At 40.3% G+C, this 25,662-nt stretch overlaps 1 protein-coding gene across 1 annotated transcript in view; it reads left to right on the top strand.

The window, feature by feature from the left end:
• The window catches only part of LOC141805927 (netrin receptor UNC5D-like), a 334,456-nt gene that overhangs the window by 287,433 nt on the left and 21,361 nt on the right, over window positions 1-25,662 (top strand). Inside the window, exons 12-14 of the mRNA XM_074691174.1 lie at window positions 2,264-2,348; window positions 13,888-14,059; window positions 22,340-22,570. Coding sequence (XP_074547275.1) covers window positions 2,264-2,348; window positions 13,888-14,059; window positions 22,340-22,570 — 488 coding nt within the window. The remainder of the gene's footprint in view (window positions 1-2,263; window positions 2,349-13,887; window positions 14,060-22,339; window positions 22,571-25,662) is intronic.

Here is a 25,662-nt window from a genome sequence, read left to right as displayed (position 1 = left end):
CTCTGAGAGTCTCTTTACGTGTTTGCAGAGAGGTTGAGAAGTGAATCCATTTAAACATGTGAATACAATCTTTAAGTAAGAAATCAGTGAAATGAGTCAAGGTTAAAACTTAGTATTTACTTAAAACATGAGAGTGTTGGTGTCTAATCTGTTTGTTTTTTATTATTCAGGGTTTTAAAAAAATGATTTTGTAAACACTCCAAGGATTTGAATCGTGACTGGTTTGTCTAAGACCAAGCTGTGAAAGCCTGAGACAGATTCAAAAGAATGGTAGAGTTAAAAGATGGAAAGGCAGAATTAAGTGTGAAGTGTTTCTCATCATCTTAAAACAGCAGAAATTAGCCTTAATGTTTTGATGAATCATTTTAATGTGGTTTTTGAAATTTAACTGGAGCCAAAAATTATCCCTAAACCCTGTGTTTCCGTCACCTGTTGAGTAACTTCACCTTTAATCCTGACATAAGGTGGCTCTGTTGAATTAGTTTTCTTTAAACTCGAGGCATAAGGAAAAAATGACGTAATTTGTGTTCAGTTTGGTCACCCGCTTCAGCACCATAAGTTTGACATGATACATTGTACAACTGTGTCATCCTGGAATCTCTGGGTCGACAATAACTTGTTTGCAGAACGAAGCCAACACTAGCAGAGCTAGCACCCTTTAGTCTGCTTTGGACTCTTAATTCCTGTTCCACCCAAGCGGTTCAGTTCGGTTTGTCTCAGCATGCCACACAATTTACAGTGTTTCCAATGACTGATCCTGAGACAGATCCGCAAATAACAGAGATGAGTCATCCCACCTTTTGGAAACCTTCTCTAACTGACCAGGCTATCGGTATCCGGCTTGCATGCAGCCTACCAAGAGGGGAAACGGTTGGCTGTGGAAATATGAATAGCACCAGGGTTTACCAACCTGTACCAAACTGCACTGATCCAAACCAGACTGCTTGGGGCTTAAGGATCTATTCTATTATTATTGAGGTGCAACCTCTGAGACCTGATCTGAGTTCAGGTCTCAGATCCATCTTTACAGTGGATCTGAGACCTGAACTGTGACCATGGCTGAAACAGAGCAGTTAGCAGAGAAATCATGGATGAATCATGACATGGTTGTTTTCTGTCCTCATATCTAAATCAATCTTTATTTGAATAGTTCTTACAGGTGGTCTAGACCCGTAAATGTTACTAAAATTTTATTAGCAGAAACCCAATATCAAGACAAGATAAGGAGTCTTATCTTACCTTAATCCACTATGAGTACAGGACTTTGCAGCAAGTTACAATGGCAAGGAAAAACTTCCCTTTAACAGGCAGAAACCTCGGATATCCAAAAGCTTTGTTGTTTTTTTTGTTGTTGTTGTTTTTTTTGCATTTAGTCTGAACACACCTCTTTAAATCTCAGTGTTCCTACACGGGGAAGACATATGTATTATTTAGTTATTAGAATCCAGAAAAATTGATTCCAAATATGAGAAATACTCAAAGAAAAGTGCTGAAAACAGGTTGGACACCAGCACTGGTGACTGCCACAGCTGTAAGGTTTCTGCTGCATAACATGTTGTGTTTGATGAAAAATGCACTCACTGCTTTTATTGCCACCACTGTCACTTAGTCACATCATTGTTTTTATGTTATCTTAATGTATAATTATGTGTACCAGCACAAGCACCAGGGATGAATTTCCATTTTATGTAAATGTAATGGACAATTAAGTCACGTGAATGTGCAGTTTGACAGCGATGGCATTATTAACTGAATGCTTCCTCCACATAAACCAAATTAACATTTCTGAGGGTATGGAAGGCTTTTCTAACCAATGTAAATGCTCAGCATTCATTTTTAACATTTTACGATCAACACCGTCCACTGGAGGAAAATGTTAATACATTTTTTGATGCGAACCTGCGATGCTCCGTCTGCCACAGCGTTCAGGCAGCTCATTCTCCTGGCCTACATTCATCATCCTGTCCCTGGAGGGCCTTTATCTACTACACCGTAGATTGGCAGTAATTGTTTATCATATAGTGCAGTATTGTGTGTGTTTGTGTCCAAGAAAGCGACAGTCGGCGAGTGTGTCGCTGACAGAGACTGCTGGCAGCATTGATTCACAAGGCCTTCGGGACTTGCCTCCGTCACCTTTTTCTGGGGCCGTCCCCTCGCTGGCTGTCACCTTCAGTAAAGAGGCCTGACAGCCCGGCAGGTGTGTGCATGTTGTTTGTGTGATGTGCGTACGCTGATCGGCTCTTGCATGCCTCCTTCTCTGCAGGTATCAGTCTGCTGGTGTCTCACGGGGGGATCGCTGAAGACACTACCTGGGAAATGTACATGATCATCAACCAGGAGGACAGCAGGTGAGGGACTCTCTCTGAGGCGAGGCAGTCTGCTTCTTAGTCTGCTCGCTTTTAATCTTTTCAACCCTGTCACACAGCATCTCACATCCCTCTCAGTCTGCCACGTTGCCGTCTCCTCCTCTCTTTGCCAGACATGCACAGGTTCATACACTGATCCTCTCATGAGGCCGTCACATGCTCTCTGCATTTACACACAGCCAGATGCAGGCATATTCACACCCAGTGAGGGGTCCTTGCTCATCTAGCAGTCACTACAGGGGAGGACATGATGTGTCACAAATGCATCGGCAGCTGCAGACAGATTGCATTACCGCCTTAAGCAACTGTCTCGGCAGAGAAAGACACCCTCCATGACTCTGGTGTCCCGTTTTGTGTTTGCAGACATAACCGTGACAATATCTCTTCCTGCTCTGACTGGTGGGAGTGGTGCAGATTGTGAACTTTATAAGTCAGATTTGAGGAGGTATTGATTTGTTTCTTCCCGGATTGTAAGAACGTGATATGCTGCAAAGTTTCATTTCCAGCTGCAGTGTATTTCTGCAACCTTTCCGTCAAGATTCCCACAAAGCTATTACTTAAGACGGAAATGGCAGGATAGATAAGAGCGTTTGAAAAGGAGTCTTAATACCTTTGACTTCTTTGCAGCGGAGCCTCAAAAGCTATCTGACAACCACAAGTCAGTTTTTTGGACATGTTCTTGATTTCTGGCAGACAGTATCAGTGTGTCAGCAGGTCTGTGTCAAACCCTGCAAGCCAGATATCACCTTAACAACACTGCTCACTGGCCTGTGCTCCTCACAGAAATTCAATTTCTGCATCCAAGGCAGAATCAAAAGTGCTTTTAACAGCTGCGTGAAATTAAAGCATTAAAGTCTGAATTTGTTTGATATCAAGGTCAAGAGAGTTATTTAGCAAGCACCAAAATCGGAGGGGAAATGAACGCCCACAACGTTAATGAAACCTGGATGAAAAAGCCTGTTCTGATGTTTGGATCCTCTCTCAGGACTGAGGAGGCGTGGTCACTGAGTCTTTGGTTTTTAACTGCTGAACTCCTCACACAACAGTTATCAGTAATTATTCCACAGCCTATCAAAGTCTGTTGGTGTTGCCTCAGTTGGAATCAGAGGATGAGGCAGATAAGTAGCTTTTTGAAATGTATTCAGTCACTGAAATCCAGAGCTATCATTGCCATGTGTACACATTATTAAGTTCAGCAATTTGGACAAAGGTCATGTTAGTTGTGATGCCATATTTTTGGCTTTTTATGGTTATCAACTACTGCCACATGATTTTATTGCCACAGCTACATGGAGTGCCACATACAATAAGATACAATTTTATTTTTCCCACAGCAGAGAAATTTACAGTTACATCAGCAAACAAGAATGTGTATAGTGCAAATATTACAATAAGAGTTTATTAAATAGAATATAAATATGAAGTGTAACCTAGAAATAAATACGCACACGACTATTCATCCACGAGACACATGTAAAGAACCAAACTACTAAACTACAACTAAAAAAGGTCCTGAGGGCAGCCTAGGACTGAGCTGGCCTTCTTCACCAGTTTGTTTAGTCAATCTTATGCCCTGTCCACCTACAGAAGGTGAAATCCTTCCAATGTGGCGTTGGTATCCAATGTTAGCCTCTGGCTATAATATACCCTCCATCCAGACTCTACCAGGCGTCGAAGTGGGTCAGGCTAGGTTATACCCCAGGTATACTTTAGCTTGGGCCACTTCATTACCCCCTAGGCCAGATTATACCCTGATTATACGAGAAGTGATGAGTGATCTACACAATATAACGATAACAACACTGATCATGCTCTGTGGTAAGGTAGAACATCAAAGGCCGGTGATACAGTTTGTCCTTTATTGTTCAACATAAAGTAAATATGTAATTTTATACGCCATTTATATAGTCTTATATTGTCTTACACATGCTACAGCTTTTTAATGTGACATGTACTCACTTACTGTGGTGTTTAAAAACTTAATATCGATACGAAAGGATAATTGCTGTAAGTTCAAACAAAGGGGATGTGTTATGTTAAGATGCAGTTTTCAGTCTATAGGAACATTTATTCTTCAAACAAAATTTCAAATGCAAGTCCAAATTGCAATTGACTTCATTTGAATCAAGTAAAACTAATATTTGAGCAGTTCTTAACTATAAATGTGTTCAATCTGTTGAAGTTTTGTGCAGCAAGTTTGGCTATTTCAGATTGGAACAGTACAGTCAGATGCACTTGGTTTACTCAGATTCGAGACAGATGAAGAATTGTTTTTTCCCTGTACTGAAATGAAATAAAACAAAAATAAACATAAATTACAGGCTCCAAATACAAAAAGAAATAAAAAGAGAAAAAAGACAGAAAGAAAGCACTGTTGCAACAAGTCAGTAGCTAGTTTTCTTCAAGACCACTGCAATCACCATCTACTGCTGTATGAAGTTCCCGGAAACATCTGAAAAGATATGTAGGATTTGGGTTTGGGAAGGTGAGCCTGAACTTTTGAGCAAACTATGTTTAGACTTAGAGAACTTAACCCTTTGTTTTTTTTTTATTAAGAAGCTCCAAACTCTATTTACTGCTCTTATTCTTGCTATGCGCTGCCCTGTTGGCTATGGCTGCCTTTTGCAGCAGCTCTCTCTTCTTTGTCCATTTCTTGTAATTTTTTTGTCTCTTTTTCGTAATCTTTGTATTTGGAGTGGATCATTACTTTGTATGGTTCATTTGTTGGTCATGGACACCAAACTTCTTGTGGCGTCAGCGATATTTTTACTACTTTTTCTCCTGTGTTTGTCTGGAGATCCTACATGTAACCATGGCCATATTGTTTACATGTGAACTCAGCTGCTAGCAGCCTGTAGCATGTCAATGCTAACTGGTTTAAGGCCTGATGTGAGGAGGTGAGGAGAAGGAAGTGAGAACAACGTGCTGGTTCTCAGGTGTGAAAGTGATGACATGGACCTGTCCTTCCATCCATCGTTATTGGGAAAGTAAGATCTATCTCCAATAAGATGGATGAGTTAGCTGTGCTAACCCAGCAACAGAGGTCAGAGTAGCATCATTCTATTCACAAACATGGCTAACGTAGCTAACATTAGACACCAACACTACATTGGAAGAGCTTCACCTGCTGTGAGCAGACAGGATCCAGGAGACAGAGACTGAACAGACTGTTGAAGAAGCTCAGTCCTGGACCCTGTGGAGGTGGAGGCTGGCTGAACTGGACAATGATGGACAAGCTATCAGCATCTATTTTCTTATGGACCTTTTTGCACTTCCTATAAACTTTCTCACTTTTGTTTTCTTGATTACTGCTGTGACTTCAATTTTGTTGTACTTGTTGCAAAGTTCTATTCTATTCTATTCTATTCTATTCTATTCTATTCTATTCTTAGCCTTGAGATAGCTATGACTTTACAAATGCAGACTTCTACAAGCATGGCTACGTATTTGATTGTGCTATCTGGGGTCTGGTATTCTTCATATCTTCATCTTATAGGGCAGTCGGAAACACTCTCATCAAATATTTTAACCATTTGTTACTAAATGGAAATACAGTTGTGCTTGTCATGCTACTGAGATAGGCAAAGCAACATATTTTAGCTTTTTGGGGGAGTGCATTGCAAAATCCGCCCCCAAAGGTAAAAAACAGACGTTGAGACTTGATATGAGATGGTAAAGCTTCACCAGAGTGCAGTTTGTCCAGTAAAGATGTTATAGGGATCAGTGAGAAGCGTCACATGTTTAAATGCTTCACCTTGTTCTTAGAATGAGCTGTGATTGACTGTGAGGGTTGGAAACAATGACTCTAGCCGGTTAGTAAAACACTAGCTGTGTGACTTTTGTGTCCTCCATAAACGATTGCAAAGCTTGATTGAATTATATCCGGTCTCTGTCCACGCACATCTTTTTTGCTTATTGTAGTAACATGAAAGGTGAAATACAAAAAGCTATTTTTTTCTAAACTGTCATTTTACCTCACCTGACCACAGCTACAAAGTGTCCATGGGGTCATTTGGGTAAAGATACAGATCAAAGGTCAGTTATAGGTTTTGGCGTTTGGCTCGGTTAGTGGTCAGGGTGATACACTCCCTTGCCTAAAGCCTCTCCAATCCAGCCAAGCTGCTGCCCTCCAGGCTCCTGCTTTGCTCTGATAAGCCCAATGCTGTTTACTTCTCTGGCTGTCGTTTAAGAAGCTGCAGGAGCCGTGCACCACTGAGCTGTCAGTCACAGCCCTATCTTCTGACAGCCGCAGAGTCCGTCGGAGAAATTGGATCCTTTTTCTTCCCATTCAAAACCTCAGCCATCTACATAAGACGACGATTTCCCCGGAGAAGAATGGGAATCGATGAGCTCGGGTTTAGTTTCAGGTGTTCATAGGAGGGTTTGTTCATCCTGCTGGCTGTATGAGGTAGTTTGGTGGGTGATCTCCAGCAGCGTGATGGGGGAACCATCCATATCCCGATGACAGAATCACAAAGTGTGAAGAAGTACCTCTGATATGATGCCACTCTCACAAGCTGAAGTTTAGAGGAATCATACTCGTTCTGTGAGCAGACTTTGCAAAGAGTCACCTTTTACTCTGAGCTAAAGGTGTCACTCATACCTGCCTCACTCCAGGTTTCCTATATTTATTATTTAACATCTCACTGAGTCTCTGCTAGAACCGACTGCTAAGCTGAACTGCCTGAACACTGAAGTCACCCTTAAATCTTTCAGTATTTTTTTACATATACTGTAGACTTATACCCTCTATAATATTTTTTATCCCCCTCTTTCATGTCTATTTTGTTTCACCATCTTTGGGAAGAACTTGAAAAACAAGCAAACACTTTATGTTTTTATTGATAATTTTTTAATTTCTAAATTTTAGGAAAGCTTTAAATCCAGCACTTAAACTGGATGTGCAAATCTACAAGCTAGCCCCAGTTTATTTACTGATCCAAACATCAACACTTTTATATTTTTACACTAGCTTCTAAATGTCCTGTCTATGTCTATGTCTAAGTGTCCCATTGCACTCCCATTAACCAGCTGTTGTCTGCCCGCTGGAGGTTTTGACTTTGATTTGAACATAAAGCCTAGTAGATTCTGCTAGGTGTTTCAGATGCAAATACTACAGTGTCAACATTATTGTCCATTTGATTGAGACCTCATTTAACCTACTGGTCACTACAGAGTGACCAAGCTTTTGTATGCACACCAAAAGTTCAAGAACAGCATCTAATCTAATAAAGGTATACCTCTCACAGGCGTTTTGGCATTTCAGAGGATGGTTAAGGGGTTATTGCCCAGCAGGGGGCACTTTTAGCTGTTACAAAAACAGGTCAGATTAACCCGTATCAAATGGGAATTTTTTGAATTTTAAAGTTGAGTGACCAAAGAATAACATTTACCAATCAGTTTATGGTGCCGCGAACTTGATTTGTGTGTTTCCAGTAAAACATGAAGTGTGTTTCGAAAATTTCTGCCCCATTTTAAGTAACAGACGACTTGATAAAAGTGTTTGTTTTTTTTTCAGGGTGAAGCTTCTGCTATCGACAAGTTTATACAGGTTGCTGCAACCTATCAACCAGTAAAGTTGTAGCTGGTTTCGATCCTGGTTCATGGTCCTTTAACCAGTCCTGACGTCTACATACTTCTGTATCTATGTCCTTGTGTCACCCTGCAATACTCCTCCAAAACACATGATGGCAGTGTGGTCTACATGAATATCAGATCATCTGTTTTTGGATTTTAAGCTAATTCTTTTAAACTGTTACATGTTGCTGTTAATCATACATCAACTTTTACAAGACAGGATAGAGAGGAGTCAAGGGGGGGAGGAAACTTATGGCCCTTGTACAGAAATGTTGTGCATAGAAAACACAGTCCGGCTCTACAGACCAATCACAGGGCTTAAGTTCTGCAATGTTTTAATGTGTAGTTAGATGTGACCCCTACATCAGCTTCTCTAAGAAGTACAAGAGATACCACACCAAAGAAGATAAATTATTAGTATTGACTAGTTTTAAATGCTAACTTTAGCATCAATTAACTAAGAAAAGTAACTCTCCATTGTTGAACTTAATGGTGAGGCCATAGACTACAGTAACCATACATCTACTCTCAGTGATGTGACCCATTGGTTTCCTAAGGACAACATTAACCAGGAGAGATGGGTCAATTTAGCATTGGGGCAATGAAGGAACCAAGGGGGGGTAGAGCTCAGGCAGATCTCTATCTTCCTGACAAACAGCAACAAAACATTCATCTGTCTGTGAACTCTGTCACTTCTCTGATTCTGTGACTTTATTCACAAAATGTTCATTTAAATACGAGCTCTGAAGGAGGCTCCTTTGCCTTTGCAGACAGCCTCAAGTGGACACTTGAGGACCTTCAGTTTTCTGCTTTTCCACTTGAAGTTGCTTAGGCTGGATTAAATGGTTTTTTTTTTTTCCTGGTTATGTTTTTAATTTCATTTTTTGTGTTTGTATCCTGTACCTTAAAATTCTGACTCAGCTCTAAACGACTGAGTCCTCATTTGCTGTGTCTGTGTGTGTTTGAAACAGCCTATTGATAACTAATGAGGCAGCGTCAAGATGCTCTTTATATGTCACTCTAAACATTATTGTGTGAAAAATAGAGGGAGGTGTGTGGGAACACCACAATTATAAGACTTAACCATTGAACCCAATTACCAGTTATCTACACATTAGCTTTTATTGTGGAGTGACACTTCTTTGTTCTCACAAGCACAATCAGAGATGCTAAAAAACAGCCTTTAATCTTTGCTTGCAGGAAATGGAGCTAATTAGCATAGCGTCAGCAGCAGGTAACCTTGGTTTCCTCTGAGCCGGGGGGCTGATTAGCACAAAGGTGCAGCTGCGGGGCCACGGAGCTGTCTGAATGTGTGATTTTATTTTTAGACAGCAGATCATAACCTCTGTTAATTGTTTAGTGTTGCTGGTAACTGCTTAATAAAGAATCACACAAAACTCAGCAGCAGAGCCTGTAAAGTTAACACAACTCAAACATCAACACTGTGTTGCTTTGTAACACCGCGATCTACACACAAACACACACAAGCATTACACCTCACCTTCATACTGCTCTGTTTTATAAAAAATTCTCCCCACTGGTGAAAAATGCCCAAATGGAAACTCTTAGAAAGTTTTCCTTTGGATTCAAATGAAACAAAACTTGTTGAACGCTTTGGTTTTTTTTTTTTATTTTATATTTTGACTTTCAAGGACTTGGTGAAAATATGGAGTTAAAAAATCAAAACTTTGAGGATCAGTGCCAGAAAAATAAAATAATAATAAGAAGTATATTCTTTAAGGTCATCCTAACCAGATTTTTTTCTTGAAATTTCTGTCTTTAAAATGTTGAAATGAAAGACTCGAACCCAGCTTTTTCTACTGTTAATTAAGGTGAGACTTAAAAACATCTATGATCTGTCCATGAAGAAGCTGTGTTCCATTTTTAGAGCTTGTGTGAGGATTTCAGCTCCTTCCAATTTTGGCGCCCCCTGTGGACAAATTGGGACACCTCAAAATAAAAATTTTGTGATCAGAAAATAAACCTGTAAATCTCCCCATCTGACACCAAGAGCCTCAAACAACAGTTGCATGTGTTAACCCTTTATAACCCTGACGTATAGCAAAAGTCTTGTATGAAAACATGACACTAAAGCATGTGACAATGTAAAAATATGCTCTGGCAGACTTGGTAGGAAACGCCATAAAAAAATAAATAAATAAGAATGACTGTGTAAAAAAACAACTATTATTGCAGCTTATCATGTTGTTTACTAATGTAGATCATATAAAAGGCATTTCAGTCTTACTCACAGGAGCTTTAATGCTGCATAAGACTTTTCAGTAGTGAATTCAATTTTTTATCAGTGAATAAACAACATTTAAACAACTGATGTGCGGAACAGGAATGCAAAAGCAAAAACACAAATGCAAAAAAGCAACAACACAAAAGCAAAAAAGCAACATCACAAAAGCAAAAGATAAAACACAACCAAAGTACAGCCACAACAGAAGTTAAAAGAGACTGGTTAGTCCCAGTGGACACAGAATAGCTGTGAAGGTAAGTAAATACTTTTCTTTTTTTAACTTCATCTATGATAAATAAAGTTTTTTAGGGGTTTCACCTTGTAATATCCTTCATAGTACTTATATATTTTTTATTTACTGTAAAAATACATCATCTTTTATTTAGTTTTATGAATCAGTAACATTAGCATTAAAGCAATATTTATCATAGCTGAAGGTAAAAAAAAAAAAGAAAATCAATCATTTACTTACTTTCACAACTTTTCTGTGCCTGTTAGGATAGCTGTCCTCTTAACTTACGTTGTGGCTGTACTTTTGTTGTGTTGTAGCTTTTGCACAACAGCTGACATCTGACAGCAACTGTACAAACCTGCAAAATATGCCAGCGCTCTTTGTGGCATTGAGAATAACAGCCAAGATACACCGAAACTGATAGGTTTCTATCCATTTGTGTCCATTTACTAAAAGTAGATTGAGCAAAAAAAACGCCAAGTGAATTTCAAAATAAAACAAATTTTTGCCAAAAACCAAATCATGAATGAGAAGAGGATCATCATTAGGGTGATGACTTTTGCCCCCTGTGAACAAACATGGCACCACTTACTGCTTAGATTTTTTGTCTTGTAGAAGAATACTCTAAGCCAGTTTACTCTAACTATGAAATGTATCACTTACTGAAAATCTTTGCCTCAGGAATTTTTTTTAAAGGATGTTTAGACGAAATTGACACCTACCATCTCACCTCAGTTTTTGACTTCACAACAACTTAATAGACAATGTCAGTCTTTGTGTTTATAGTTTGTTTTACTCTAACAGGGTAATAGAAAAAGATTAGTATTGATATCAGTCTGTTTCCTCAACAGATGAAAAGTCCTCACAGGAGCTTTAAACTTTGTAAAAATAAATTACTTTTATGATTTTTTTTTTATCAACTCTTTGACTCTTTGCAGATGATCTTTTGTCTCATCATATCTGCAATTGACAAAAGTGTAACAGAATTACTCAAACAAAAGTATTAAATATTTACATGGCCTTTAGGATATTAATTTTGCCTCTGCTCTTTTTTTTAACACTTTAAAGGGTCTGGTCTGTTGTATGGGGTCCACCTCTGAACACAGCCTTTGACTCAGTCATGTATGAAGTGAGCGGGTTCAGTTTTTATGTGTCAACATGAGAAGTGGAAGCTATAAAAATCCCACTTTCCACGCTTTCTCACTCTGCGGGTGTCTCCCATGCCTGTGTGCGTACACGTGTGGCTCCACTTTGCACGTTTGTGATGCATCATGTCACAGTTTGTCCCTGCTGCAGCTGTATTAATGATACTGAGAAATATCCACGCTGCCCCGGTGACAACACCACCAATATTGTGTCCTGTGTGTGTGGGGTGTCCAGCCGGGCCAACTGCATGACTGATGGTGGTCCCATTGATTGCTCTCAGTCTTCAGGGCTTCCAGCCAAGATTGGGCCCCCGGCCAAGAGCAGCTTGGCCCAGCTAATCTGTCACCGGGCCGGCCAGAGCAGGCTTCATAAGCTCCATCGACCCGCCGAGCTTACACGCTGTGTGCTAGAGCCTGTCCTCCCTAGCCCCACTGTCCATTAGTCTTGGTGCTTTAATCTTCCCGTATCTGTGTGTCTGTGTGTCAGCTAGTCAGGGATTGATTCATTATGAGTGTCCCAGGATTTGAGTTTACTTTGTTCCAAGGCAAGGGTCACACTCTGCTACACGAGCACCCATTTAAAGCAGTGATTCATTAGCAGCCGTGTTTATGTCTTCATTTTAATATCGTCCTAAAAGGCACTGGTTTGTGACTGCATCAAAGTGCAGATGAAAGATATTAAAGAGATGGTTTTAAACTTATAGAGGGCTTGGATTAGAAACTTATACAAGGAATGTACAAACGGTCAGTTGTTTTACTGAACTGAAACCTCAGCGGGGATTTAAAAATAAACACATGTCTTATGCTTAAAGTGGGGTACTCTGATCCATTTTAAACCTACAGATTTTCAAACCTTATATACTCTCTACTATTATTACTTATTCATATCTTGTAGAAATCCCTTAATCTGATCAAATCAATCAGTTCTAAAAACTGCACCAGATTTTCATGAGATCTTCACCAGACTTGCTGAAATGTTGTGGTCAACATACAAGGATCCCGTGCAAGCCTCAAACACTGTGATAACTCATAGCTCCACCCTTGACAGGCCTCTAGAGAGTTAGCCAATCAGAGGGAAGGGGGCTTGAGAAGCTGGGAGTCTTAAAGAGACAGAAGCTAAAACAGAGCGTTTCAAGCAGAGGCTGAAATAAGAGTTTTATTAAACACCAGTAAGATAAAAAAGGATGTATTTTTGTTGGCTGTAAACCATGCAGAGATATTTCAGGGGCAACAGAGGGACAGACCAAGATAAAAAATAAAAAAAAAACAGCCAGTGCCCCTTCTTTAATAATTTTTTTTGCTTGATCCTTTGTTAAGAACAAAGATAAACTCAAAATAAAGCTGTAATTATTCACATTTATCAAAAAATTTAGATAGAATAGAATAGAATAGAATAGAATAGAATAGAATAGAATAGAATAGAATAGAATAGAATAGAATAGAATAATCCTTTATTGTCCATCAAAGTGGGTAATTGACTTTGGCTCACCAACACAGAAAACAGACAACACTAAGATACAAACATATATTAGAACAAAATAAAAGTAGAGGTAAAACAATAATTTTGAAATTTACTCAAAGCCTTTTTGATTTTTTTTTTTGCATCATTTTTTTATTTTTGTTTTATTTTTATGATTTTTTATGGATTTTACCAATTAGCCTTTAATGGTTTATTCAAAGTGTAAGAGAAGAATCTGTTAAGACCCACACGCCTAACCAGGTGTTTAAAACTTGAAGTTCCAAATAAAGAAAAAGAAATTTCAGACCTGTCCTCCAGTTTGTGGCTTTCATTGCAGTCATCATTGCAGTCATCAGCATGAAGTTGTCCTTTAACTTTAACCTTTTCAGAGTTCTTCTTATTGTTCCAGGATCCTCCACTCTCCTTACAAAGAGTCTTTTTCTGTTTTTCCCCTTTTCTGTACTGAGAACTTACAGTATCAAGATGTTGGTGTACAGTTACACCTCCTGGTTAGAGGTGTTGCCAGTGGGTGATGAAATGTTTTATTTTAACATTCCCAATTCCTCTCTGAATTTTCACTTCCATTTATCCTTTCAGTTTCTGTTTGACAAAGAAGTGGTGACTCATTTTCAGCCTAACATACAAAAAGGTGGCATCATATCAGAGTTTGCGTGAACTCTGAGCTTTGTGTCTGACACATTAGCTGCTGTTTAAACATGCTGGCTCCTGCCTCATCACCCTGTTTATTCCTTCAAACACCTAAAAGTCATTGTATGTTTAGTTGTTGCTCATGAAAGCAGAAATTTGCTCCATCAGCAGGTTTATGGTTTTAATATGAGCCTCTCCTCCTCCTGTGTGTGCAGCGCTGTGTCAGAGGACGGTCCAGAGATCTTTCTGAGTCCCGCCGTCACGTACGGCCCACCCGGCCTCGACCTGTCCTGCCCCATAGCCATGACCATCGCTCACTGTGCCGAGGTGGCTCCGGACAACTGGACCATTCGGCTAAAGAGACAAATACAGGACAACAAATGGGAGGTGAGAGCTTCTATTTACCTTCAGCTGTAATTATCAGGTTTGGGTCCTCTGCTGTGACACCAACACTGAATGTTAACAAGTCCAAACACAGCTTTGACCAGACGCCCAGAATATCAACACGCGGCCATGAGGCTGCTGCAACTTTCTTTGATGAACATTTTCATCCTGCAGAGAAGTCATGCGAGCACGGAGCCGATTTCAGGGTTGCCAGCTCAGATTCGTCATTCTGCATAAAAATTCAGCCTTTCAAGCTTTACCTCATGCTGTCATACATCCAAAGGAAATGTCAGGGCAAATGCAAATGACTGCTATTAGTCAGTGAAACATTCATTTCTTTTTCCACTTGATAAGATGATAATGGTATTTTAAAGCATTCCTCTTTCATGAATCTGTGAATTCCTTTCAACGCTGTGCAGATGTTAATGAATTTTTCAACACAACAAACACAATTTACACGACAGCCAGAAGAAAAGACAAACATGTTTGATCATTCTGCTCATTGCTGCAGTTTTTTTATTTGTTTTTGTCGCTTATTATTGGCATCTGTTTGTGAAATATAAGAACGGTTAAGAATTGACTGGAAGGGTTTTATAACAACAGCACATTTCTGAAAGGAGCGATGTAACCGGAGCTCAAACAACCTCCACATGTTCTCTATTTTCTGAAGGACTGATGAATTTACAAATAAGTATGAATCATGGATTTATTGATATCTTAATTTTGACAGGAGGAGGAGATCAGCCACAAATACATATATATTCAAGTAAAAAGATTACAAAAAGATAATAATTTACACCAAGGTCTCATGAAAGATTGCATGCTGATTACTGACTTGTCAAACATGCTCTAAATTCTGGTTTTGCTTCAATCAAAGATGTTTTTATCCATTAAGGAAATAAAAAATTGCATGAAAAATACAGAAATGTGTTGAAATGAATGGGTTTTAATCAACTGCTGCAAAATTACCTTGAAGAAATATCAACACAGTAATCATTTCTGTCCACCTTGCACCACAAAAATGGCTAATCTATCAAAACTGTGCGACAAAATATCTTTTCTGGCATGCTGAAGTTTCAGCTTTAGCAATTGGCATTTAGACCTGATTTTACCTTGTGGTCAAACAGGTTGAATGATAAAATTCAGTTAGTTAGTTAACTTTGTGAAGCATCTCTGGGATTTCAAAGGTTCTTGTGGCTCCAAAAACACATTTTAAATATGCATGAATGTGGAAAAATACTGTCAGCCAAACAGATTATTCTTCTTGACGGTAGGGTCTGCAGGAATTTCCGTGACTTGTTAGTAAACACAACATTCAAACTGGGTTCCTCCTTCTTGGATCAGTGCCAGCGGAAACACATATGCACAGCCTCCAACCATGACTATGTGAACATACTCACTTGCCCAGCAACCACCTGCGGCAGCCAGACTAGACATGTTAGCACAAGCTAATCACAGATACTTGAGCTCTTCATCATGTGCTGCTCCCCAATTTCCTGAAAGTGAGCCACAGTTGAGACAAGTTTTCACCCTTGTTAAGAAAAAAGCCTCATCTGTTTGGCGTTTCGTTTTACATTGGTTGTGTTTTTCTTTCTCAGTGCTACGTCCGCTATCATAGCTGCTCTGATTAGCTTCCTCTTACGATCCTCAACCAAAAGTCACTTGCCTACTGAGTGCTCTGTGATTGACTGACGTTATTTTGATTACTCTTTACCAGAAACATCCTAATACAACCAAAACAACATGCAGGCTGAGGAGGGGGTTGTGGTAGACACATTCACAGACACTGACACACATGTAAAAAGGCCCGTAGGAGATGACTGAGCAGGATTATTCCTGTAAAAGTTGACATTCTATTTTCTTCAGAAAAATCCTTAATACCCTACCTTTAGATAAGATTATTTTCCCATAATCAAAAAAAATAATGTAGTACTTCTGATAAATGGCAAAAGAACACTCCTTCTGTGCAACAGTTAGTCCATTTTATGTACGTACATAAGTCTTTTCAAAATTAACAGATTGTTTTGTTTTGTGGGAAAGAGAGGGTGTAGCTTTGAAATAGTCACTTCATTATTATTCTGAGTTCTGTGCTGAATAAGGAAATAACTGAACTTTGTGGAGTGCCGGTTTGGCTGAAAAAAGTCTTCACTTTAAAACATCAAGGGACAGCACAGGGGTCTGGAGCAAGTCTTAATAGGTTGGTCTGTTCCGTATAAAATAAACATAAACTGTTACAAACCAACACTTGGGGAGCTGGTAGGTTTGGGATACAAATAATACTAGAAAGAGCTACACATCTGCACAGAAACCGCACATTGCTGTATACATCTACCTCTTTTCCACTCAAGTGGCCCTGGTGCTGGTTCAGAGTTGGCTTAACCTGCGAACTGTCTAAGCCTGCTCATTTTTTCATGGACAAGGGCTACCAAAAAAGAAAACATCTCACAACACGACTCCATCGGAAATTCTTCATGCAACACATGCAGAGTTAACAAAAACATTTCCACAGAGTGGGATTTGTCAAAATATATAGAGGGGGGGTGTTTCAAATTATGAAAAAAAAACCACAAGTAATCAACAAGCTCATTCTTTTTTAAGTTAAAACTAGACTCCATTACTTTTTGAACAATTGAGCATTCATCTTTAACGCAAAGCATTTAATTTTCTGTGACAGTCACACCTGGGATGTGGGAAGTGGCTTAATCACGTTTCAGGACCATGGATAAGGGCCGATCATGTGTACATGGCAGAGAGTTGGAGGCAAACGGGCAGCTCAACAGACTGTAAAATGTAACATATAGGTAATACCTAATAGATTAAGATTCTACATTATGTCTGAAAAATGCAGCTGATTAGATTAAAAAATTAGATTTGCTCTAATGGCGAACTTCAGGGGGCTTTTTCAGCTTTCCTGTTGGCAAGGCAACTTCAGCATTTTGCCCTTCTTTTCATCCACAACTCTGCAAACTTCTGAGCAGGGAATGAACACACTTTTCATTTAAATGAGGAACATTTATTTCACTGAATAGCAGGTGAAAATTAGACCTTGTATTCCGGGTCTTCTCACATGCAGACTTGTGCACAGAAGGTCCCCATAACCCCCTGATCGTTTTGACTTCCCCTTGAGGCCACACAGTCCTTTTTATCTGTTGATCTTCAGAGGAGCTGAATGTTATCAGGCTTCAAGATTCCTCATTAAAAGCAGAAAAACGCTTCTGCACTGATTTCAAGAGAAGGAGAGGAAAAGGGTTAAAAGGTGACTCCATCCTGATGGGAGGGAGAGGAGGATAAACAGCCAGAAGAAACATAACATGAGTGAGGAAATCCAATACACTGATCTTTACAGTCTCCTCATACTGATAACTCAATAGCCTTGCATGTCTGCAAACACTTGTAAAAAAAAAAAATCAGGAAAGGGCCAAAAACACTTGAATTCTAACAAATATTGACTGTATCATTTAGGGTCAGTTTCTTTGATCCCTGGAACCTGCTTAGTGGAAAATCCAGGAATGCACTTATAACCTTTTCCCTACAGCTTATATTCCAGACTTTACGGTAATTTGTCAGTCTCGACATCAGAAGGTTATTCTAGTCAGATATAAATTCCTGCGCTGCTTATGTAACTACATTTAAAGACCATCTTTTCATCAGTTTTTCATCAGATCCTGCTCCACAGTTAATGTAGCTGGTCCATTCTGAAACCTCAGTGTGAGGTCAAAACCTACCAAGTGTGTACTTTCTGAAAGATTCAAGACTCCATGTCTATAAATACAGTGTAGGGCTCTCGTTGTGATGCTGCTGGGAGCTTTTTCCCCACAAATAGCTCACTCAGTAAAATCACACCTCTGAGAAGTCCTTCAACCCTGCCCTGCAGAGCTGCTCCCCAGTCTCACAGAGACTTGTTCAGACATCCGACTTCAATGCAAACACCCTCCATCCATTATCCGGCACAGCAGCAGCACGGCCGACATATCTAAGATGCTCTTTTAATATTTAACTAACCTCATCAAGAAGCTTTGGGGACCTCATCCAGGCTGAGTGACCCCCGAGTGGTGGAGTTTGTGTGACCTTGGAGGGCCCGTGGCTTTCTCCCAGCCTGGTCCCTTCACTCTGTGTGACATTTACACAGATGTAATTTGCCAGCAGCCGTGTTGCACAATAGGAAGCTATCAAAAGAGTGTCACTGATGGGAGCTGTATGCCATCGGAAAGGAGAATAAAGAAGAGAAGGAGGAGACAGACGCAGAAAGACAGGCGACTTCAGAGAGAGGGAGGAAAGAGAGGAGATGTTCTCTAAGAAAATGTAACTGTGTGACCCGTCTCTGTCAGAGAGAAATAATGAGCCCTTTATCTTAGGAAGGATGCTCACTCAAAACCTAATCTCTGGAATTAGTAATATAATGTGAGATGGAGGTCTTTCTCCCCCTATGTCTTTGTCTCTTCCCCTTCTCCTCGCTCCGTCTCCCTCACAGTTTCCTCCCCATTAAAGCTTGCACTTTTGTACCGCCAGAGTTTGACTCCATCATTTCTCCCCAGCCGCCCGGCGGGGATGAGCTATGTCATGGAGATCCTTCATGTCCGCTGCAGCGCTAATGGGGCAGGTTTAGGAATCCGTGGGCCACTAAATTACCACACATTGCTTTTTATGCCTCAGTCAGGCCATATGCAGAGGGGAGCCGTGGGTCACAGTTCTGTCTCAGAGGTGATTTAGGGCGGATTGAGCACGAGATGATGAGCAATTGGCCATCGGATACGACTTCACCCTGCTAATCCGTTTTGTCAGTGTTACTGTATCCCCATCTGTTTGGTGAGATGTGCGATTATTCATCTGGCCCACATTCAGCTTCGCACATTTCCTCATCCTGAATGTGTGCATGAGGGACAGTTTCCAGTTTACTGGCTGGGTCTTAATAGTAGCTTGTCAGTTCATAAATTTACAGTAAAATGCAGGAAAAGAGCCCCTCATGGCTTGTTTCATTACTGCTTTGCATTTTATTCTCTGTTTTGCCTTTTTTCCTCTGCTGACAGAAAAATCCACAGAAACAATCAGAAACACTGAAACAGTGGCACACTAAGAGACACACTGAGGAGCTTTGAGCTGATTTTAAAACACTGACGACCTCTGAATGACCTCTCAGTAAAATGAAATTCACAGCACTCAGATTAGTTATTTATCTGGAATTGGTTTTCAGGACGGTTTGCACTGAGTTTATACCTGTCCCTCACTCTGAACTTCAAACTGGTTTCTGATTGGTGGAGCAGCCACAGTTTTTATTTCCCCCGTCTGTGACGAACTTGGTTTAATAACTCCTAAACAATGATCTTCTTTGAGCCTGAAAGTGTGAATGTGTCTTTGTCAGCTCCTGGTGTTACAGTCTAAAGAGTGACCCTGTGAACTGAAGACCTTCAGCTGAACATGTGAGTGGATATCCAGTTTACAACAACTTTTGAAACACAGAAGAAGTCCTCGGGAATGAATTCAAGTTTAATTTTTGATTCAAATGTCCAAATCTCCTCATCAGATAAGTGTTCAATGATGATCTTGCTCTTTAAGCCAAAACACGGGTCAAGGATGTTTTAAAAAGGGTGAAAACAGCTTTTTGAATATTCTCTGCCACCAGTTCTTGTCTGCTTTCAAGGGTTGATTCAATAAATTCATCTGCAGTGCAATAAAGCACGATCAAAACCAGCACAGGCTGCATGAGTCAAACAGGCTAACTGTGGTGCTACACATGATGATGTTAGACTGTCTTCGCCTTCTAAAGGGACACAGGCATAGCTTTGATTTTGTCATTGAAAGGGACATAGCCCTCTCATTCTGCCATTGTGCATATTGTACACAACAACAATACAATATTGGTTCAATGTTAACTTTATACAACTTCTCTTGGTAAAGTGAAAGTGATGACTTGGTTGGCATTAAAAGAGAGAAAATGGTTGGAAACAATATTTTGCATTCATGAGAAGTTGTCGAGGGGGGACTATTTTACTCAGATGACCTACCCAACATCCTCAGACATGAGCGCACAAGAACAGGGCGGACCTCCTTCCGGCATTGGCGAAACCTGCAAGCAAAACAACTTCAACAGCCTACAGGGAGCTAAGCCAATCAAAAAACCAATCGTCTCAAAGACCCTTTTTGTGCCACAAGAGATGCATTTGTTTTCCTTCAACCTTAATATTGTTTGGACATTTTAGCCATCATTTGCGACTGGTACAGACTCTTCTATATGGTCCATACACAAATTTAGGCCATTGGTTAGAGATGTGGTGCAATTACTGTTACTTGTATTTGTACTTGTATAATCATCACATGACTTCAGGCCCGGATGGAAACACACACAACAATGGGCCACAGGAACCATTCAGTATGTGAAAGACCTAGTTCTTGGAATTTTTAGCTCCTGTTGGAAAAAGCATCATTAATGTTTCATCTTTACACTACAAATAACTGAAATGTTATCATGTTTTTATCTTATTTTCAGTAGAAACGTCTTTCGTTTTAAGTTATTTAAAGACAAAATGAGGTCTGAATTGCTTGTAACAAGTTATAAAAAAAAATCTGCCAATGGAACAAGAGAAAAGTTTATGTATTAAGAAAATTTTATTCACAAATTTTTCTTGTTCCATTGGCAGACTTTTTTTTTACTTTTCACAATCAATTCAGACCTCATTTTTGTCTTTAAATAACTTGAAACAAGACATTTGGACTGATGAGTTGAATGTTTGTCATGTTGAGTATAACTCAGCAATTTTTACTTGAAGTAAGACAAAAACACTTGATATGTTTTTGTAGTGTATGGCCAATACTGGATCAAGATTAGCAAAAATATTCTGTTTCAGATGCAGAACCATACAACCATGGTGTTTCTTTCTTGAAGAGCTAAATGTCTATAAACAGGTGTATAAACCAGTGTGTGAATGCTTTACAGCCCTTTGTGGACTTAAATGATGTTCATATCTACTTTATTCAGACATTAATCAAGACACAGAACACTGTTAGCTAACTAATAGCTACAAATCCAAATTTTCAAAGTTTAACTCTTAGAGTTGATGAGGTAATTTAGCAAATAAAAACATTGACTCATCACTGTAGGGTGATAAAAGTTGAGCAAAGAATAATTGGATTAGGAATAGGATGACAATAATCATCAACAATGAGTCGCTAATGTAGTCTCATCCCAGAAAAACTCCCAGAGAGGGCACCACTATCAGCACAACATGAAACTGTCTCATGCTGCCTTTTAATAGCTGAAAAATTAGAAAGCAAATTTAATCTAAAAATCTGGACCTCACACTCCTCCAACTCCTCCTATCGTGGGCTCTGGTGGATCCAGGGGATGCTCAGAAGCGATCTGGCAGGGGGGGGCTGGGGGAATGATGTTGCATCTCTTTGTCTAATCAAAACACACATTTAACTTCCAAATGAAACGTCGAAAATCCCTCGGGTCGGTTCAGTCCACAGCTGAACAGATTCTCGTATAAATTTGAGGCAGACACTCAGGGTTACTGAGAGTTCAATGACTCGTGTGTCAGAGCTTGATACGTTCTCTCTCCCTGTTTCCTTAACTCTGATAATCCGGTGTGCACAGCGCTGCAGCAGCCTGCATTAGTCAACAGAGCTGTCAATCAATCATCTTAAAAACATCCAGTAACTAATAATACTGAAATCCTCAGGAAATGAACAAATGAGCATAAATCATCATGATAAAAAACTAACCATCACAGTTCACAATCATTTATTAAACATTGCTTTTCATTAGGCAAACCAGACTTAAAGGTGGACATCCATCTTCTTCCTCTTTCTTTTTGAATCTTTGCTTTTCCTGCAGGTGACATTAACCAACATATACATAAAGACACAAACCACAGAGTATTTCTCAATGATGAGGTGGTTTTTTGAGGGCATCCAACACTTATCTCTGGCCCTCTTCACTCGTCCTCTTTTACAACTGGAAACATTTTGAGCCACTGGAGGGGCACTTGGCTTGAAAGAGTGTTTCTTTATTGAACCGCAGACTCCCATAACACAGCCTGCACAGTTTGTAGCTTTTAGTTTGTGGTTAAAATCTTTCTCCCTCAGCAGATAAACTCTGACAGCATTTTTAACATTCATAAATCAGCTCCTCTCTGTATCGCTGAGAGCCAAATCCTCAAACAAAAAAATCGAAAGCCACTGTCAGGAAAAACTTCCAGAGCTGTTTCTCCTGGTTAACCCAGAAATAAACACTTTATGTCTCAGAGCTTTAACGCCATTCTCTGCTTATGTTTCCTCCCTCCACAGGAAGTGATGTCAGTGGATGAGGAGAGCACGTCCTGCTACTGTTTGATGGAGGCCCAGAGGTGCCACGTGCTGCTGGAGCAGCCAGGACGCTACGCCCTGGTGGGGGAGCCGCTGAACCAGGAGGCAGCCAAGCGTCTGAGGCTGGCTGTGTTCGGGAGTCCAGATAACAGCAACTCTCTGGGCTTCACGCTCAGGGTCTACTGTGTGGATGACACGCCTCACGCATTTCAGGTAAGAGTGGAGGACAGACACTGCACTGAAACACTGAGGGATGGATTTTTGCACTCTTGTGTGGTGAAAAATGACATGTATGGTTTTTATCGTTTAACTTCAGACAGGAGAACACAATCTAAAATATTTTGGCAGAAAATATGCTTTAACAGATCCAAACTTTTATTGTAGACCAGGTATATTTGTTTTCCTCCAGCTACATAAAAACAGATGTGACTCTGTAGTGTTTTTCACTGCATGTCTGTGAACAAAGTCCATCAATGCATCCATAAAGTCAGGTTCAAACTGTTCTTTGCAAAGAGGAAACCAGATATAGACATGACCTGAGCCCGTGAAAGACTGAAGAGACGTGGAAAACTGTCCTGTGGTGTGGCATTCTTTTTGGAATCATGGACGGAGGAGAGGGAGCACCCAGCTTGTTTTCAGCTCACAGGTCAAAGTCAGTATCCCTGATGGTTTGTGGATCAGAAGAGCCCATTATATGGGGGTATCACATATCTGTGAGAGCTCCATTAATGCTTAACAATATCTACAGGTTTAGGAGCAACAGAGCTTACAGATTTCAGAGAGACCAGGACAAACCAAATTCTGCAGGGTTACAACAGCATGGCTCTGTAGTAGAAGAGTCCAAGGTCTGTATTTACGTACATCCTTTAGCAATGGAAACAGACTGTTTGTACAAATGGTGGAAAAAAAAAACATTTAGCAGTGCATGAGCACAGGTTAATGCCCAACAGAGCATTAAATTTGATGGTGGTAGACCCCACCATTACATATACATGCAAACGGCAGGATTACCTCACTGTTCAATTATTTTAAAGATGGTGGACATCCTGCTTATGCTTTACCACTGAAGACAAAACATGTAAAGAAAAAGGAAATTTGGGGATCAAATGAATCCTTTGGAGAAGTACAGTGATTTGGAGCCATGCAGCAAATTTAGATTTAGTGGACACAACATTTTTCAGTGAACAGATGAGATAAGGGAGGCAATCGAAGTCTCAAACTGGCAATGCTCACTGCCGTCAGTTTTGGGAGTTTGCTTGGCTCTTGACTTTTATGTGCCTGGGTCCTTCCAAGATGTGTGTGGTGAAACAGCTGCTTGTACAGTTATTCGTCAAGTTACCGGGTCATGGCTGAGGTGTTTGTTCCTCAAAGCAGCTTTCTTATCACTTGTTTCATTTTTGAAAAATTGTTTTTTTCTTGACCTTTTCTCAGTCATACTGTTACCATTCACCATGTTTATTTCTGTTTATGTGTAGCAGGCATGTGTGACTCAGATTTGTCCATAAGGTTCCCCCCACATATGACGTGATGAACCTGCCTCTCGTTGGACTGTTATTTGCAGTCATGGTATGAAGCTAATGCTACAGCCAAATGTGTTGTTCCACAATGGTACATAAAGACTACTGGTCCCATTTGTTTAATGACCGGACATGCATGCAGGCCCTGGTGATAAACTGACTGGTGAGTCCTGACTTGTCCCGCTTTGAAAACATTTGGAGCAACATGAAGTGAAAAATAGGACAAAGGAGACCCCAAACTGTTGAGCTGGTTATGGATGTCTGTGCCCAACACATGGGCTGATTTTTGTCTCAAAAGTACAACTGTCAGTGTCACAGTGTTTCTGGTGGAACAACAGTCGTAATTGAAAAATTTCATGGCAATCTCCCCTTTAAGCCTGGAGGGCTTCTTCAGTCAAGAGGGAAACGAGTGGACAGATTGTCTGACCCACTCCGCCTCCAACAGAAACTGAATATTCTGATCTAAATATGTGATATAAGAAAGTTTAATTAGAGGGGTTTGCTGGATGTGTCTGGAGTATTTTAGCCTGAAAGAATCTCAGTCTGAAGATTCTTTTTGCTCCGCTGAAGATCAGCCTGCTCACTAACATTGCCACTGGGAGATGCTTGATGACTAGCAGACAAAGAGGGACTTTTAATTACAAAGACAACAGATGCTCCAAGGTTGCTTCCCTGCCCTTTCTTTGCGTAATTTAATTTGCTGTCTGTTAATTAAACGTGTTTCCACATTGCATTCCACATGACAAGCTTTGAACACACTGGTCTGAGACACATCCTCACATGCAGCCATGGGTTCATCACAGCCATGCTCTGTGAGCAGTCACCCGTCCATACTGTAAGTGAACACGCTCTGCAGTATTTGGTGCCCTACCTGAGCAGTCACTAACCTCTCTCACAAACAGAAATTGGATGTAGCCACTGCGAGCCAATCTCCTCCACCTCACCATCAGTCAGACAGGGTTATTTGTGCTCTTGCTCTCGTTTTGTTGGCTTTTGTTTGTGCTTCATACAACAGCTAATTTCCCCTGTGAGGTGCAGCAGGAATTGATCAGGTTGAAGACAGCCTGTATGTTTTGCATTTCTCCCCACTGTGTGCTCAGGGACTGACAGGATAAGCACCATGCATACAAGACTCACACTTTAACCCCCGCTCTGCACCATCCAGAGACACAAAATGTAAACACAAACACGCTCCATCACATGCTCACAGCTGTTATTGTTGTCCATAGATCTGGAAATATTACAATATGACGAAGCAGGGAGCCAAAAGTAAAATATTGACAGAAGAATTTTGTTTTGATTTTTCCCTCTGTTCACGAGCGCGGGCAATATGTCTGCTGCACAATTCTGGCTGCTCTCTTTATCCAATTTTTCGGCTCCAGCAGAGTCAGTTTGTCGCTCCTGCAGTCTTTCAGTTTGATCTGTTTTGTGTCTGGTCACGAGTTGTGAGCAGCGGTGGCTCCTGGGAGGCCGCAGCCGAGCTTTTCAACTTTCGGGTTTCAATCATGCTAGATGACTGAAGCTTTAAAAAAAAAACACAATGCACCACACTGTTTTCAGTATGTGAGTGTGTGTGTGGGGTTGATTTTGTTCCTCGTGGTCACAGTGTTTCTCAAAATGGGCAAAGAGCAGAGGCAGATAAAAGATGAAGATCCCCAGGGGGACAAGCTGCACACACAATGGCTTGAAACCCAATAAAAACACTGACTAACCGCTCCAGGAGGGTCGTTTTTCATTGATGTGTCGTTTTTTCTCTGTTTGTGCATTTTTTGGTGTTATGTTGGACAT

The sequence above is a fragment of the Halichoeres trimaculatus genome, unplaced genomic scaffold, assembly GCF_033239565.1.
Source record: "Halichoeres trimaculatus isolate MK-OKI-2021-1 unplaced genomic scaffold, fHalTri1.1 fHalTri1_scaffold_16, whole genome shotgun sequence".
NCBI lineage: Eukaryota > Metazoa > Chordata > Actinopteri > Labriformes > Labridae > Halichoeres > Halichoeres trimaculatus.
The sequence above is the reverse complement of the archived record's forward strand: the minus strand, read 5'-3'. Positions and strand labels throughout refer to the sequence as shown.